The following is a 15,961-nucleotide window of genomic DNA, read 5'->3' on the forward strand; positions in this document are numbered from 1 at the left end:
ACGATGACAGCTCTACATATAGACAGAACGTGTGACTTGATGTTTACAACGTATTAATGTAACTAATTTAATTATTTAGCTACAATTGTTAGTTTTGGCGAACTCTAAGCAGAACTGTCAATGCGCTATACGACGTCTTTACCAACTGAAATGAGAGTTTGTGTAATCATTCGATTTAAATACAAATAATTAATTGTCGAGACCTAATTTTTTTTAAATACGTATTAAAGTTAGTATGGTAATAACTTACCGAAGTATAAGACTGGAGGGAAAGATTGTACATTCCACCAGCAGAAAATATAAGAGGTTTATTCGCGCGGCCGATGATTAAGAGCAAACTTGAACGGACTTTGGGTATTATAGAAGTGCCTTGCTCCCAACCAGAACAATATACTGCCTCACCAACATTCTGACTCTGAAACATTCACAGAGTACTGTCCAGAATATAATTTACTATTATGAATAGGTGCAATATTTTAAAGAATACAAATCTATATTGTTGATATTGCTTTTTTACATACAGTTTTATATTTTTAATTTAAGTTTTATTTATTTAAATAAGCTGATGAAAAATAATAATCCTTGCCTATTGACGTGAATTACACAATGGACATTAAGGATTAAATATAATTATGTCCAGTGCGTGATAGAGTAATTTCTACTTATATATTAAAAAGATAAAAGCAATATTAATTTTAATAAAATAAGCAATAATTAGTGCAATAGAAGTTATTCTTTAAAATTAGCATCTTGAATCAAAAATATTTTAAGTAACAAAGAATAGTACAATCATTTATACCTTCTGTAACAGTATACATATTTACACTGTGTTTTATATATATAATTTGTTCATTATAATAGAAAGCCTCGTCACAATATTAAACAGATATACCTTTGCAATACGCCGAACATTTCACTAGCGCATCGATAGAATTAAACTTTGATTGTCTCGGTTATTAGCAAAGCATTACTAGATTTCCGTTTAACTAAGCTTCACGCTTACAAACTAAACAATTTCTGTATTTCAACATCGCAAACATCAACTCTAGTTATCCAATTAATCTTCTAACTTGAATTCTATAACTTGATAGATGTCTAACGCTTGTTTGTGCTTTCATGTATGAAGCGAATATGATGGGTTTATATTCGACCTATTAACATAGATGAGCGTGCTGGCTTTGTGTGTAATAATAATAATCTAGCGGGAAGAGAAAAGTGAAATAAAAGATACGAGAGATTCTAAATATATATAATACTGTAATGACAATTACTAATATTTATATTATTATTAATTAAATAATATTAATTAATACAAGAATAATGCATACTTATGGATCTGATTCCATTTGATAGGAAATAATTCACTGCCGATTATGAAAAGTGGAGTTATGTGTGCATTAAAACTTTATCTAATAATATAATAAAATCAAATAGTTCGAGAAGTCCGTGGGTGCTTTCTTTGACACAAATTAGGGGACTAGAAATATGCATGAAATCCAAACTTTAATGAAGCACGCCATTTAGACGTGATGAAAATAGCTAAGAGATTTTTCGAAGTTTTATAATCGAAAAGAATTTAATGTACTTATTAAAAACTAAGTGTACACTTCATTTGAATCAATCAGATAGTTACAAGTTATAGCCAGATAGTCACATTTAACAAATCAACGTATTAAAATCTCTTTATGGCCTAAGACCTTGCCGCTGAATTTTGTATACATAAAACTTTTTAACAAATCTTTGTTATGACAGAAGAAGAAGAGAAAGAGAAAATTTAAAAAAAGAAAAGAACGCCGACTCCAAATACGAGTAATAATTGGGTTAAAGATAGGAAGATGATGATAAGCAAAATTATAATAAAATTCAACTAAGTTTCCTCAGTTCTCTCAGTTAGCCATAATCAGGTTGCTAGATTATTACTTTATGATTTTGACTACCATAGATTTATATAATTATTTGTAATACAAACCTGTGTAGTTATTTCTTGACACCAACGGCAAATTATGTAGAATGCGAAGAGATTATATCCCAAGTACAAGATACTAGTGAGACCTTGAGTTAAACTGGCTGCGGCTGTCTGTGAAAACAGGGAAACGATTAAGTTAAAAAAAAATTAGATGATTGTTAGGCATTCTAATGTAATAAAAATGTAGCAGGTATGTGAGTTTTTATTAGAGGATAATGGCCAGCATCACAGGCAACATAACATTTAAATTTAGAATCCTATTTGGTTGTCATTTTATAAAAATAGAATTTATCTAGTTTCACGTAATGTTGTATGGATTAAATTGGAAATAATATGTTATTATATTTAACTCTGCAGCTGCTGTTTTAAATTTACAATAAGTTTAATATTCGTCATAAGATTAAGGAGCGAGACATATTGTTTTGCTCAAAAAACAAGTAGAACAATTTTTTAAATAAAAATGAACTCATGAATGGCACCCCATGTTGCGTGATTCCTACTATGTCTAGTAATAAAAAAATACAATTACTTTTTACTAGGTGAATTATCAATTACTTTGGCAAAATTGAACTAATTTCATAGTCAATTTAATGTTTGCTATTATTTTTTATTTTATTCATATTTTTTTTTATTTCATATATACTAATTAATTAAACTAAATTTACTTTTGCATAATACATTATAAAAAAAGTATATAACATTTATTAAATATGTAACGATATATAATATAAAGACTTTCATTGCTCACCGTAGTAGCTTGGTAACCGACAAAACAAATAAGTATACCACTTGCGACCAGCTGTCCTAACAAAGGTGCGCTCAGTATATATCGCAGCTTCATAGCTAGACTGCAATAAAATTTAAAAATATCTTTATCATTTATTTACATTTAATTACATAAATAAAACAAAAAATAATGCTTAAGATAAATATAAAAAAATATGGGCGGTTTGTTTTTGGGAAAATTCTAAATAAAATTTAATATTTTCAATTTATACATTTATTTAAATACACCATAGATGATGTATATGTATTTATGTACTTTAAATGTATGTATATTAGTAAATCTCAGGGTTTACCAACATTAGTTGGTAAACGTAAGGAAAGGATTTTATAAAATATATGAAAAAGTTTTTTTGGAGCTTTCACGAAACCAAGTCTAATCTTCCTTTCTGACTACAAATACGAATAACACGCACTAAACATGTCTAAATGTGTATAAACGAGAATATACTTTATTTTTGGACACGTTTTATGTTAAGACACTTGGCTATTTACTAATTGCAAATTGTTTTAGAAATATTATTGCACCCTGAAAATTGTATTCCATATTTTATTGTTTTATTGAAAAATTTCGCAGTGGGCGGGATTTGAACCCGTATTTCTACGGCATACCGCGGCCAGTGTCAGACCGAGGTCAATTCTCCGAGCGTTAGGTTTATTTATTATCATCATATCATCTTTTTACTGTCCACTGCTGAACATTAGCTTCTCCCTAGAAGGGGTTTGCTAGTAGTTGCCATGCTTGGCATGCGGATTGGCAACCGCAGTTAGGCTTTGGAATGTTTTAAGACGGACGCTGCTGTCCATACCTCGCTTTCCCTTCGTGGCCTCTTACAATACATACGGGAAAGGAAGGGGTAGCCTATTCTATGCCAAAACCATACGGGAACCATATTTATTAATTAGGTTTAAGATATTTAGTACCTTAATATACTCCTATGCTGCTCTATCAAATCACCCAATCTCTTCACATACCTTTCCTTGAATTTATTGTTAATTACAAGCATATTGTTATTTTCAAGATCTGGAATATAAATCAATAAATAGGTTACCAATGTTACTCTATCAAGAATTGGTATAAGTAAGTTTGATAACATAATGATATAAGCTAAAAGATTGTACATATGTTACTAGCAAGCATAATGGGTACTGTTTTTAAATTCATTCACTATTAACAATTAGGTAAACCTACAGTATAAACTTAAAGACTTTTGGTGGTAACTTCAAAAATAATAATATTTTATTAATAAAATATTATATAACAATCACCTTACTTATATAATTTTAAATAATTTTTTGTTGTAAATAAGAGAAACAATAAAATTTACAATTATTGTCATGCACTTCCCGCCAAAAAAATAATATAAGTAATATTTTCTTATAAAACGCTGCATTCGAAATTCAAATACTTACAAGCAGCCAGGATTGCAAATTCCATAAAAAAGTTCTTATTATTATTATATATTATATATATATTACGAATGTAATAAATCGGTTAAAAAAAATGTTTAAATCGGTCATCATCTATATATATATATATATATATATATATATATATATATATATATATATATATATATATATATATATATATATATATGATGACCGATTTAAAAAACATCGTTTTATTCGTTGTAATATAGGGGTACTTTATAAGAAAAAAATCAAAATGTACCCTAAAGTTCAGCTAAACAATAAAAAAATTCATTACTTTCGTACACGGAATATGAATATTACTACACATGACAACAATATCTTGCTTATATGCAGTAAATCGACCCGCCAAATAGCTTTTTCAATTAATTAGAAAATCCATTATTCTAGCAGCAGTCATACGATTCAATCCAACTCGAGTTCATCAAATAAAAAGGCAATTAATAACAATTTGTAGGCATAGTCTATGGTTTTATACAGCACTACCATTCAATAAGCAAGTAGATAAATACACGTACATACCGTCGGGTCCTTGACAATCATTTATAATGTTTTTAAAACAGTCTACAAGCACATTGAACTGGCAGACCAAGTGGATAAGGTGAGCTTGCATGGTGAGATCGCTCAGCATGACGCTATATGATATGTAGGCGAATGATACTATCACCATAAGGTAAGAAACGGCGTATCGACAGGGAGTATCATATGAAAAGGGAAGGTAAATACCTCCAATTATATTACGATCTACCCCGTCTATTAAGGGATTTATGAACCTGAAAAATAATAATAATAATGATATTAGCTCCTAGACAGTGTTCATTTAGATTATGAGAGGAAAGAAATATTTATGTATTATCAGATATTTAGTAGGTACCCAAATATTTTGTTTATAGACAGCTGATAGGTATACTTAAATAATTTTAAATCTAAATTAATACTCAACGGGTAGTAGTTAATAGCTGTAATAAGTAACTATATGTACATATAACGAAAGTAACCCTTTGAAAAATGTAAAAAATCTGAAAAAAATTACATTCATAGATATAATTAAAAAAAATATTATATCAACTTTTTTAGTAGTACCATAAACTTAACATAATAGCACAGATACAAGTACTGGGTTTAACATTAAAAATTAATATTGATTAATTTAACTAATGTAGTAATGATGATAACTTATATTACTACTACGCTTCTTTCTTTCTTCTAACTTCTTTCCTTTTTTAACAAACTATTAAAGACCCATTGCTGTGCACTTAAATTTTTCTTCAAAAGGGAAGGTCTATTATACACTGAACATGTGGTTTGGTTTTTATTTCGAGTTTTCCTTCTCTTACGCTGCTGTGTAGTCCTTTCTTCATTTACTTACTACTTAGACATCTTGGGAATAAAAAACGGGTAATACTTATTCTGTCACACCAAGGATTTTTTGTCTGTCATAACAAGAAATTAGTAAAAAGCCTAATAATATAAACACTCACCAAGCTGCAAGTGTACTGTTTCCAATAAGCAAGAGTGTCTTTAGATATTTTTCGTTCTGCTGCGCCCAATACTCTGTTATCTTTTTCCTTTTAGATGTGGAAATATCAAAGTACGGTGACTCCATGGCCTGTGCAAGTTTCTTATAGACGTCTTTATGGATTATCTACAATTTACCATGACACATATCTATGACTAACAATTACACTAAGCTAAGAATTTTAACTCTATATTTGGCTTATGTGTGACACATTGGCATGGAGTCTACTTTTATATAAAGAGTGAAATTGAACTCGTTGGTTATACGTTACAATAATTTATATATAGCCATAGAATATATTAAGACTAAAATTTAATTAATGAAAAATTATAAACCTACATCGTTCTCTCATACTATCTTAACATATGGACGGTTTTATATGGGAAGCCCGAAATTTTTTGTCGTTTATTGTTACATATGCTTTTGGTGAAAATGTTCAATTTCGCATGTAGAATATTCCATTAAAATGATTGTATAAATTTCGATTTCACCCTATATATTTATTATTATCAAAAATATTTGTTGTCCAATGAATAAACGTATCAGGGAGCCAAGGTTTCTTTGCTATATTAATTTGGATTTTTTTTTTATAAATTTCAAGACTGTAATCCAAGACAATTCTGACTACCCGTTACAGGCAGTTTCTCAATTGTTATGAACTTGACATCCGTGATCATATTACATTGCTGGAATGTAACGTGGTAGGAGCCCGTGATTATCTCTAGTGTGCTCTTACATGATGAAGTATCTATAGCATTACCAGACAATTAGTGGAAAATGTAAAGTGATGCTGAACTGAAGTTTTGACATTGTTTGTTATTAAGACTTGCAAATTATTATATTTATGTAAATAATTTTGCTCAAATGGCGATATTCAAAATTTCATTTCATTGTTTTATTGAGTTTTTGAGTTAAAGTAGTAATCACTAGGCCATAACGTTCTTTTTTTTAAATATTTAGCATTACTCTAATTAAACTGATATCGTTCAAAGGTAAAAGTGAAATAAAATGGTGCAATCTTGAAACTTCCCATAGTTATTTATTAAGTTAAAATAATTTTATAAAAAAGATAATTTCTGAACGAAGGTCCAAAGAGCCGGATATAGGGGTTTTAAAATAAAAAAAAATCCTTTTTAACAAATTGTTTTTAAAGTATGAAAGGAATTAAAAAACATTGAAAGGAGTAATTTTCTAGCTGATTTTGATATTTTTTTCAACATTTTAGTAAAACTAACCAAGTTATTAAAGTATAAACATAAAATGCATGAATTGCTTTCAATGCAGCCCTGTGTCTTCTTGTTACGTTTTAGCCTAGTCTTTGTTTTATGTTATAACTAAATGTTTTTTTAACTACATGTTTTTAACTAAATGTTCTTTAATGTTTATAACGTCATACATTAAAATTATACAAATTGTTTAAAACATTTAGTCGAAAGACCGCTAAGTAAAGATTCTCACACAAAACTTTATTTCAAATTATACATACTGCGTGCTGAAATAGGCCAACCACTTAAAAAAAATCCAATTAAGACAAATTGATATGGCAATAAATTTTAAAGTATAATACTGATTTTAATGAATTATGGCTCATTTGAAGCAAATAATATTTTCTTTTAGATATACTTCATACTGAAACCAAAAATCATTACAAAAAATTTTTTTGAGATATTTTTGTGCAACATATTTCTGTAATATTCATCGTGTCGCTAAATAATACGTATCAAAACAAAAATATATTTTAAACATATTAAGAATTTATGCATTAGATAGAAAAATTCGATATGACTATAACGCTTATTGAGCTTGTTTATTTAGTTTAGGTTAATTATTATTAATTGTGAATTTAGAAACTGAGACCAAAATATAATGGTGCAAAATATTTTACTTAATACGCTCCATTTCAAGCCATGTCTGTAATAGACATTTTTAAATTTAGAATGCATAATTACGCTCATATCATGAATATTTTTAAAAATGACGGGCACTCGGTGAAAATTAATGATAAGCGTTATATATTTTAATTTGTAATTTTTATTTGGTTTATATCAATTTTTTTTCTTTATTAAAATTAGGAATTAAAGTCTCTACTTTATTTTTCTGTACTTTCTTTCTACTTTCTAATTGATCATATATAAACATTTTTGCGAAAAATTTTGTATTTCCTATATTTCTAAAAAGTAAGTATAAGTTCCCTACTTCTGAGATATTTTAATATATAATGTTTTTTTAATATACAGTTTTTATTATAGAATTTTAGAATAATATCTTTACAAAGTTTATTCAAACATTACTAAAAAATAGTGTATGATATTTTTAATTAAGAAATTACAAAGTTGAGTGGAGAAAATTCATATGGGTACCCCCATATGAATTTTTGGTCCACACTTTGAAGAGCGTAAAAATACTTAAAACTATGATGAATCTTAAAACTATAATGAAGTTGAGAAGTCACCTATCTAGTTGCAAGAAGAAAGAGTAGAATTAATTCAGTTACAAAAACTTCTTCAAACATATTTAAATATGTTTAATAGTTTTTAAATAATTTGCGAGTACCTGACTTTTTATTTTTAAACTCTTAAAGATAGCCTTTTGATCCCAATTTCCGAGGTGGACTTTTTTTTACAAAGTCATTTTAATCTAATAAGTATGTAATATTACTATGCAAAGTTTCAAGTTTGTAGCAATTATTTAACTTTTTTTTATCTTTACTGTGTTTATTATAATACTAGATATAAAATATGATTATTTATCTTATACGTATTAAAGAAATTATATATATAAGATATATATATAAGAAAATTTACAATCATAAATGCTTCCGGCTACAATATAATAATATAATTAGTTTTAGTTGCAATCTCATTTAAATCCAGTATTATTTTAAGAAATAAATATCTTAAACGCTAAGTTACAGGCATATCTCATACAACGAGATTTTATTGGTCATATTCATATTTCAATAATAATATGGACCTAAATATTTGTGCAAGCATATAAAATAGTCGTTTCAAATGCTGTTTCAAAATTTAATTCAGTAAAATAATATTTATTCACTCGTAAAGCAAACAAACTCATAAACTAACAAATTCGGCATCGTACATTTTACGTATTACTAACTAATAATAAACACGAAACTCGTCATGATATTCATTGCCATGTGCATAATCCATAAAAAAGGTAATGAGCTATGTAATCACCAACGCTGCATTGATCCAAAATAATTTAAGGTTCCCAAAAGTATTTAAAAGTTTACAAAGTAATTTGTAAACTTGTGGGTATCGTAAGAGGTGACTAAGGGAATTTTATGGTTAAAAATGGGTAGCATCGTCCCTTTTAAAACATCATTAAAAGTCTAACGTCATTAGCCAACCCGCCAGCTATGCGTGGCAACTACAGGCAAAACCCCCCTCAAATAGGGAGGCCTATTGTTCAGCAGTGGATAAGTAACGATTGATATGATGATGATGATAAAAATAATTTGGGAAAATAGATGCTCTTCGTATTAAACTATAAAGGACTATCTATAATACAATGGGTGGAGATTAGGCGGAATGAGTGCTAGTATAAATATACCAAGCGAACGACGGTGGGCCGTCAAAGTATTCTGTTCTTTACGTACTCCACCCGTATAATAGCAAGGGTAACCTTTTATTTACTGCAGTAACAATTAGCGATAATGCTAACTAAATGAGAAAGTTTGTTTGTTTGTTTTTTATTTTTTAGTGCCTTAACGGCTCAATCAATCGCTCAATTCATATATCGTAATCATGAGAACGAAATCACAAATAAAAATTAGCATTCGTATAATTTTTGCGGTTTCTTAATTGATTGAATACTTAATAAAAGTTAAAAATTCTTTTGTAATTCCGTTAACGCTTCCTGGGAAAAGTTGTTCAGTTTCATAAATAAGATACTGCGTTTTCGCTTGGTATACTTATTAGAACTATTTCTTCGATTTGTTGCGAAATCACCAGTTTTTTTATTTTATTTTTTTCTATATCTCTTATTCATTAATAATATATAGGATAGATCTTAAAACACTTAATGCAATCTTATTTTTAAAACTTATGTTTATTTTTTATTCGATGTATATACTCGTATGTAATGGGAAATTAATATAAATAGGTAACAATGCAAGGTTGGACACTGTGACGCAAAGCGCCAAACGCTTCTTGAAGACTTCCGCTTGAAGTCAAAACAATTGTCGACAACTGTTTGACGAAACGACAAAAATAAAGTGAGTTCTTTAATTTTCCATTACATATGTATACTTAATGCAATCTCAGCAAGTCGAGTAGTACATTTAATGCGAGAGCAACAGTCTGCAAATATGTTTGACGTACAGTCATCATTTTCGCCATCATCATTTGTAAGTAGAGATATTCACAAAGATATATAGATTAGATAGATATACATAGAAGATATAGAGACATATGTAGACAGATTATTTACTATTTTACTTATTTATACTTTATTTATATTTAACTTTGATATTTTGTTTTTTATGCGCCAACTACCACTACAATTTTTTTTTAAGTTTTTCTCTGAATATTATTTATAAAGGTTTGTAAATCATAAATATTTATCTAAAATTCCAAAAAATATTTTCTTATTTCAACTTGAGAAAAGTTGTTTAGATACATGAATAATTCTAGATAAAGATATTGGGTTTAAAATCATTATTTACCTAAGTCCTGCTACTACAAACTACTTTTATGAAAGTGACACCCTCTCTAGTCAAGGTTGGCTTCGTTTACATTTTCCATTATAAATAATATTTTTTTTATGTTGGCCACTCTGTGTAGAGTGGCCAGTATGAGTTATACAAAATTATTACGTTAAAACCTTTACATAAATAAGTTTGTATGATAATCTGAGTTTATAAAACCATCCGCTAGAGGTGAAGCTTTTTTTTTATAGGATGAAAGTGGAAAATGATATTTCCACTGGCGCCATATACTGGTGGGGAATTAGTCATGGATAAATAAGAAGACGTAAATACTAACATATTTATAATGCTGTAACGTAAATATTTATACAACTTATACTATTTTGTCAAAACAAATCGAAAATATTTACCATATTTGCGTATCTGAAGCAGGTAATACAATGTATAACTACTATGTTGATGGATCCTGCTAGTTCATCCAAAGTATTTGCCAGTGTACACATGTACCAAAATTCCGATAACAGCACCAAACATAACGATATTTTAACTACAGTACTGTATATCAGGTACAACAAGCCATTATCTGATGTTGAAAAACCTGTGAATTAATAATGAATAGTTTATAAAATCGATTTCAAAACATGGAGCTAATACAGGATTAAATAATTTTGAGAAAAAGTTATATGTAAATTAAATATTTGTTTAGAAAAAGCCTAATATCAATAAAAAAAAAATCATTAAAAATCAAATCAATCAATGTAGTCATCCAAATTGAGAACTTTTTCTTTTTGAAATTGGTTGAGTTTTTCTAGATATCTAAATCTCTGTTCTAACAAATATTCACATAATAAAACTAGTACTTACATGGAAAAAGCTGATTATAGATTAACAATTTTTTTGTAGTATAATTTTATTAAACTTACATCAGAAAAACTATTGTGTTGCCGCATTTAAATTAATATTATATAGCAAAAAAACTAATTAAAAAAAAATAACTAGTTATATAGCAAAAACATTACTTCGAAAAAAAAATACTGCTAAATAAGATTATAATAATATTCTTCGACTTGCAACTAGTTGCGTAGTGGGACCTTTTTCTTTGTTAACTGGTTGCAAAACTTATTTACCAAAGCAGTAGAGTAGTTTGAAAGAGCCCTTAAGTTGTAATACAAGCAAAGGTTTTTGTTAACATACGAGTACACAATTTAATCTTGTGGCATCAAGAAACTCCTTCACTGCCGCTTCTACTCATAATCTAAACCATTTCAAAGACATAATGTAAGATACGTAGGTACATGACCTTTTTATTCTTTATCTTTTCTTCTTTATATACGTACGTATATTACATTACGTCTATGAAATGTTGTTACCGTGAAGTAGTTGCGTTTGCATGGCTGTGTTTCGGTTTGAAGGGTGGGATATGGCGTGAATTTACAGGGTACAAAGGAGTAACATCTGAGTCCTCAGGGATGGCAACGCATGGGGGGTATCATGGGCGAAACATTATACTCTGTTATGTCCATGGTACTGCTCATGTCTATAGGCGACGGTTACTATTTTCCATCAGATGGGCCGTCAGCTTGTTTGCCATTTTAAGTTGTATAAAAAAAAAAGGTTTTGAATTATTTTTAAGGTTGATCATATTAAAATCATTGTTAACATGTAATGATGGAATCGACGATATATTATATCTTAAATTATTTAAAAAATGGGATAATACTCATTACAGGTATAGTTTTCTGACACTACTGAGGGCTATCATATGATCAAGGAAGTGAAAATGAAGGCGGGATAAAGATTACTTACTTTTAAATATTTTATATCTACTTATAAATATTATCAATAAATAATGATTCTGGACAATATATTTTCAAGACTGCAAACTGAGACTTTGAAGGACATATTTAATATTAATATCCTCTAGATCTTCCCGTACCATAAATAATACGGGACAAAACAATGCCAACCAATTTGCCGCGCCCGTCTCGAAATAAATAGACGCTCTTGTAGTTCCTTTGTTGTGATATGGCCAGCCAATGTTACAATCACATCCGTCATACTTCGCAACGTAAATCTGGTTATTCGTCGATGACTTCATTTATACCTACTTACTATAAATTATTCTATAGAGTCAAATCAAAATTATTACACTAGTAATTATTACATTACATTAGTAAAGATGAATATTAACTAAATATTTTTTCGAAAGAAACATGAGTAAGAAAATTACAAAAAATGTTGATCACAAACATTCCACTTTAAGTTAGTTAATTTTTTTAAGGTCTTTTATTTATTTTTTGTTACTTCGAGAATCGTTGGAAATCCCATTTTAACATGGTGCGTGCATCTGTAAGGTAAAAGGTTTACCCCTCGTTCCTTTAATGTTCACTAGTTGAACAGTCTCTTAATTTTGATATCAACCTGTATAATGCACTAAATTTATATGCAGAAAAATGTACGACTCAATTGGACGGTACTAACTAATGCATGAGCCAAGGTTTTCAGAAACATCTGCATTGACCACGTCCGTTCGTTATACCACTATGTGCACACTATGTGGTTTTTCTTATATTGCTTATGGTAATAAAATGTACTTAAAATTATACATAGACGATCGATACTCGATAGTTCCCTAATTTCATATAGGTAAATGAGCGGACATGGTGAATGAACTGTAGTGCGCTCACCTCTCGTGGAAGATTACCATAATGTAATGTGAGCTCCTGTCGCTAATTTATAAATCACCGATAACCAGAAATATTACATGTTAGTCATCAAACAAGATAAATGGGCCATAGCAAGAACGTACGTAATGCGTACGTAATCTGCTTTGCCTACTATGATTTATATGTACAAACTATTAGGTCCGACATATGACATATATTAGAAGACGATATTGTCCTCTTCAAGTTTCTTAAATTTGTGGTCATTTTGTGAATTCATAAAAAGCTTAGGAAGTAAAGTATACAAAGTAAAACTAAGAATTAATATATTCCTGAGTTACAATTCTATCTATGAACTATTGTGATCATAGATCTTGAATTTGAAGGGTTATAATATTTAACAGGATGCCATAAGGAAGTTTTACATACGAGGTGAATTCAATCATCAGTTTGAAATGGTTGCATTTAGCTTACAATAGAAATAAAAATTAAAAGGAAATAAATAACTGGATCTATTTTCCGTCACTGTGTAACAACAATAACGATTGTACAGCAATAAAATTAATAATATTAAAAAGAAGAACAATTGTTCCTGCCGTTCCATAGTAATTCGCTTATAATTAATGACTATTTGTACCCGTCAATGAACATCGTTTATTTTTTATTTATATAGATTTTCTTTTCTGTAATATTATTGCTTTACATAACTAAAGGGAATAAGTTAATATAGGCCTTTAATATTTTTATACAATACAATGCAGTGGCGGATTTGCCCTAAGGCCCAGAAGGCCCGGGCCTAGGGCGGCCACATATTAGGGGCGGCCAATCGTGACAAAAAATTCACTGATGATAACAAGAAATAACTCAAAACACGTATAACTAAAAAAAACTTAGAAAATATTACAAACTAGCAGATATTATAGTTAACTAAATTTATTAATCGATTTTAATAAAAGTTGGCAAAAAAGTAAATTAATTATGTACTCAATATGACGGGTGTTGAGAAAGAGGCGGTTGGTAGGAGTACTTACTACATGGCCTAGATCCTAGGGTGACCAAGACTGCAAATCCGCCACTGACACTATGTAATCTAAAGAACCTAAACTTACTGTTGCGGTATCTTACCATGTTTGAAGCACTTTTTGTAGAAGGGTATACGAAGTTACTATATTTATTTTTTGATTATGCGACCTCCTTTTCATACTTTAACGAAATAATTTATAAATTTGAAAAACATAACAAAAATAAATGTAATCAATAATATCATTCCCATCGTCATGTAAAAAATAGTAAACACCTTTCGTAAAATCAAGAGAAGTAGCAGTGACAAACTTAGTATTAATATAAACTAAAACTATAATAAGTGTTTTTATACTATTAAGTTAGCAAACAAGGATACGGCCTGCCTACTGGTAAGCTGTCACCGTAGCCTATAGATGCTTGCTTAGGTTTAAGATATTTAACCTTAATTTATTCACTCATAGTATTGTTTTTATTTAAACAATGTAAGTGACTATATTTATCGAGAGCGGTCTTTTACGCCAGTATTAAATTCATCTTCTAATAAGCAAAATCATTAATTAAAAGGCCTTTTCTATAGATAACACTTTTCATTATCATTTTCCGCTTGAAGTGCAACTTCCTTGGATAGAAATGCTAAATTAATTTGCTTAAAGCCTTTTTGTTATATATTACCTTTAATTGTTTCGAAAATGTTTTTAGAAGGTGTTACGTTCGAAATCTATTATAAAATACTAGTAATATTAGGTTGGTATAGTTGGGAACATAATCGGTCTGGTAAATAAGAGATGTGAAAAATGAAGTCCTATTTGTTCGAAGTATAAGATGGTTATAGTGATAGTAGTCTTGAGATTTCAGAATTGAGACGTCGTTATTCGATAAATAAGCAATAAAATACATATACCTATATATTATATTAATTGAACAAATTTTTATGACACACTAATATGTACAAGTTCATATGGCATATTTAAAACCAATGAATAGCTGTTAGAAAAACCAGCTATTCAATGGATAGAAACAAAAACATAATGGACGTTTACCTTTCAAATAATGTGATGCAAAAATGTGAAATATATCTATATACCTTAATATATACCAATTTCATTTAATAAAATAAGGTTCAATTTACATTATTTACATACCTACAAGATAAGTCACTCTGTAGACCGACTCAAAGAAAGCAGTTTCTAATTCTCCGCTAGATTTTTCTATAGCTTTTGTGTTTGTTAACCATCTCCAAAGCATGTTTATAACCCTCATTGTTATGGTTGACTGTAAAATGAACGTGCGCGCCAACTGGTACTTTAATATAATTAATTCTGTGTAATTATTTTATATTTAATCAAGTAAAGGTGCGTTTCCATAATTTGAAAGTAGAGATTTTTATTACATGTCGTAAGATTAAAATTAACACATTATATGTTGAAATAGTTTCGAATAGTTATTAAACAAATAATTATTTTTAATAGAGAAAACATAATTTAATCTATTATCTTATTAGGCATGGAATAGGCCACCACTTTCTTCCCAGTGGGTGTTGTAAGAGGCGACTAAAGGAACTTAATGGTCGAGGAATGGACAGCAGCGTCCCTCTTAAAACATCAAAGCCTAACTACAGTTGCCAACCCGCTAGCCAAACTTGACGACTACTGGCAAAATCCTTCTTATGTGTAGCATTGTACAATTATGGCTGATATCATCATCAATCAATTATCTAAAAGTTACAATACATTTATTATGATCAGAGTGTTGTGTTCCAGTTTTACTAAATCTTCAGTGTTGTGAAAGATTCCAAGCGGCTCTTCGACAACACATCTTAACACCTTCGTTATAAATACGTGTTGGGTATATAGTCAGGTTCTTAGCTCAGCAGTATCTATGCCAGTATCCATCATTCCGCCATA

At 29.2% G+C, this 15,961-nt stretch overlaps 1 protein-coding gene across 1 annotated transcript; it reads right to left on the reverse strand.

Annotated features, from left to right (window-relative positions):
• Positions 1–6: 6 nt before the first annotated feature.
• On the reverse strand, positions 7–15,317 carry LOC113515343 (uncharacterized). The gene is made up of 9 exons (XM_026899508.3): positions 15,200–15,317; positions 10,782–10,969; positions 5,665–5,828; positions 4,706–4,956; positions 3,674–3,773; positions 2,715–2,814; positions 1,970–2,077; positions 251–415; positions 7–145 (listed from the first exon to the last, which is right to left on the reverse strand). Exons 1-9 carry the CDS (start codon positions 15,315–15,317, stop codon positions 89–91), a joined length of 1,251 nt encoding a protein of 416 aa, XP_026755309.2. The 3' UTR covers positions 7–88.
• Positions 15,318–15,961: the final 644 nt, after the last annotated feature.

The sequence above is a fragment of the Galleria mellonella genome, unplaced genomic scaffold (genome assembly GCF_026898425.1).
Source record: "Galleria mellonella isolate WM207_F2 unplaced genomic scaffold, CSIRO_AGI_GalMel_v1 utg173, whole genome shotgun sequence".
Taxonomy (NCBI): domain Eukaryota; kingdom Metazoa; phylum Arthropoda; class Insecta; order Lepidoptera; family Pyralidae; genus Galleria; species Galleria mellonella.

What these genes read in the sequence shown, in the direction of transcription:
- LOC113515343 (XM_026899508.3), bottom strand. Translation starts at nt 15,317, where the DNA reads ATGAGGGTTATAAACATGCTTTGGAGATGGTTAACAAACACAAAAGCT. An exon ending in CAGCATAGGAGTATATTAAG is followed by an intron (nt 2,815 to 3,673) that starts GTACTAAATATC and finishes ATTTTATTGCAG; the next exon opens with TCTAGCTATGAAGCTGCGAT. An exon ending in TCGGTTACCAAGCTACTACG is followed by an intron (nt 2,078 to 2,714) that starts GTGAGCAATGAA and finishes CTGTTTTCACAG; the next exon opens with ACAGCCGCAGCCAGTTTAAC.